The sequence below is a fragment of the Sphaeroforma arctica genome (genome assembly GCF_001186125.1).
Source record: "Sphaeroforma arctica JP610 unplaced genomic scaffold supercont1.58, whole genome shotgun sequence".
In the NCBI taxonomy this organism is placed as follows: Eukaryota; class Ichthyosporea; order Ichthyophonida; genus Sphaeroforma; species Sphaeroforma arctica.
Genome location: NW_014040500.1, coordinates 133,184 through 136,335, shown reverse-complemented (window position 1 = coordinate 136,335; position 3,152 = coordinate 133,184). Strand labels below are relative to the sequence as shown.

The window sequence follows — 3,152 nt, the reverse complement described above, 5'->3', positions numbered from 1 at the left end:
ATATATATATACATACACATATATACATGTATATATACATATATACACACATATATATATATGTATATATACATATACGATACCTAAACCAATACATATACTTATGTGCATAGGTAGTAATTCACCTACATAGTTCCCCGTACATGTATACATACATACAGCTGTGTATCTGCATGTCGACGATGCACAGCAAAATGACCATATATCTACCTTACCTTACTATATGTCCTTGTTTCCCCTTCGGCAACGTTGTCACCCACACTCTCCGTCATCCAGTGCACAATATCTGTCCGCCTAAAGGCCTCATCCAGTTTGTAGTACGCCCGACTGGCCTGTTTGTCAAACTCTTTGGGTTTGCACCTCAATAGCACCCGGAATTTCTGGACTATCTCGTCTGTCACTCCCTGTGGCTGCGGTTTATAAATAGAACTCAGGACTCAGTGGACAGGTGGATGTTAGACCGGACAAGGAACATACATACACAGACAGGATGCATAAACCAGTCACTGAACAACTGGTACGGTATGCGTGTACTACCTGTGGCCACAATTTATAAATAGAACTCAGGATTCAGTGGACAGTTGTATAAATAATAAATAGCATTGTTCCTTTCCACCAGTGCTGAAGTCTGGAATTCTGGCTCTATATTCCAAAATGGCCAAATGGTCTTGCAGGAACACACACTTCAGGGGTACCCTCAATAACGTAACATGACGCGAAACAGGTATTCATAGATAGGGAAAAAGTTACATATAAATAGGAAAACGTATTAGCGAATAGGAAACCGTACTTGCAAGTCGAAAACACCGGCATAGTAGGAGTCCGACGATTCCAAACAACGGTGCATGAAAAAGCCAGTTTTTGTGAATTTGTCGGGTGACACAAACTCGTGCATTCAGCTCCGATTTGTGAGCTAAACGAATGTACTTATACATAGGAAACCGAATTTAGAAATAGGAAAACTTACTTACAAATAACATATAAGTAACCATACCTGCAAGTCAAAGAATCCTGTATAGTAGGAGTCTGACGATTCCAAACAACGGTGCATGAAGAAGCCAGTCTTTGTGTACTTGGCCGGTGACAGAGTGATAGTGCCTTCTCCCGCGGTACTATATGCTGCTGCCTGCTCTACGATCTCATTTTGGCTTGAGGCGGGATAGCTGCAGGCAATAGGTGATGAGAAAGAGAAAATCAACTCACATGCATAGTGAACAGTACACATGAAGAAAGAGTGACACATACGTAGGACTGACCATACACACCAATATACACGACAGTCTCTGGCATCCTTGGCCAGTTGTTGTACTATAGCATCCTTAAGAGTGTGATACACATGAATAGAGAGTAACACACACAGGACTGACCATACACACCAATATACACGACAGTCTCTGGCATCCTTGGCCAGTTGTTGTATTATAGCATCCTTAGAGTGTGATACACATGAATAGAGAGTAATACACACGTAGGACTGACCATACACACCCATATACACGGCAGTCTCTGGCATCCTTGGCCAGTTGTTGTACTATAGCATCCTTTGCTTCCTGTGCCGAGGCGTGTACCTGGTCTAAGAACATCATGCGTTGGATAAATCGGCTGAAGTTCTCATCGGCCGTCATCACTTTCAGTACATCACTGCGAACGGGATATTCATAATAAGGTCAGTAATATATATAGGCATGATTGTTCTGTATATATCCTAATCATAGAATAATACTCAATTGCGATACAAGCATGTCTGACATCCGCTCGCACCTCACAATGTCTATACAGATCACACTAAAAGTATATTCGTACGCAAACAAGTCTTTACATTGAATACAACACGCGCACACAGACACACACGCGCACTTACATCCGCTCTACCCTCACAATGCCCATACAGATCACACCCGATATCTACAATGGCACAAGTCATTTAGCCAGCCAGTGCTTCCAGACACACAACACCGCTTAACACCCTCTACCACAACCACAAAGTATCCTACACGCACACCTACAACAACCACAAATTACCCTACACGCACACCTACAACAACCAAAAAGTATCCTACACGCACACTTACATCAACTCCCCTCGCACAATCTCCATGTAGATCACACTAGAGGCCCTGGCCTTGGTGATCCCCCACCGCAGAGCCTTTTCTGTAACGATGTGTGACAGCTCGATCTCACTGCCAAAGAAGTCGGTGTTCGCGTGTGTCTTGTCTGCAGGCTGCTCCTGGGTGTTCTGTGGGGTGGGTGTTGTCGAACATGCACATACGGGCATGTGCCTAATGAGTACATAACGAAACGCGTATAAAGATGCACCTTGTATCAAGACTATGATATATATATATATATATATACCGATTATCCCTGGAAAAGGGATGTACGTAGTTGACCACATGAATATAGATAAGGAGATGGACCTGCATACTTCATACATAGCGTACATCACGTGTGTAGTAACACAAGTTCAACTATGAGTACACACTCGCACCAATTGAGACGGTTCTAGATCATCCAGACACCCCTGGCGAGTTGCTGCCAAAAGATTCGATGGGCCGCATGTATATGAAGCCATACATACGCGTGCGTGCATACTTGCTTGCTTCTCCGCCCTCTTCCCATAGCACACTTACTTGTATTCTGAAGTACCAACGTGTATCATGAAGCATTTACTTCAACTCTAAGGCAACTAACTACCAGTGTCTCTAGACACTAACCTACACTAGCCTACATCCTAAAGCACATACTTGTATCTTAAAGGGTTTCCCGCTTGCCGTGTAGCCTATCTCTGGCGATTGATCCTTCGAGTACATGTCGATGAGATAGTTGGTGATTCGGCCACTAAGCGCATCTCCCACCATGAACGCTATTGTTGTATGGCCATTTCTCAGGAGTTCAGAGTCTGGCTGATCCTGTGGCTCGTAGTGTTTATAGAAGCACTCCTCGTTTCCGGTACAGTCGCCCACCTAGCCGAGACAAAAAGTAGGAGATACAATATGAGGATTTAAATAAATAAAGATATGTATGCGCATGTATATGAATGCGCATCTTATTTATGTTCATCTGTGCGTGAGTACATGATCATATATATATATATATATATATATATATATGTATATATATATATATACTCACACACACCACCACACACACAC

General features: G+C 43.0%; 1 protein-coding gene across 1 annotated transcript; it reads right to left on the bottom strand.

Moving 5' to 3' along the window:
* Positions 1–206: 206 nt before the first annotated feature.
* Positions 207–2,925, bottom strand: SARC_01480 (hypothetical protein; the record flags this gene model as incomplete). The annotated part of the gene is made up of 5 exons (XM_014304812.1): positions 2,745–2,925; positions 2,073–2,236; positions 1,489–1,641; positions 995–1,163; positions 207–410 (listed from the first exon to the last, which is right to left on the bottom strand). The coding sequence occupies exons 1-5, from the start codon at positions 2,856–2,858 to the stop codon at positions 207–209; spliced, it is 804 nt and encodes a 267-aa protein (XP_014160287.1). The 5' UTR covers positions 2,859–2,925.
* Between the last annotated feature and the right edge of the window lie 227 nt (positions 2,926–3,152).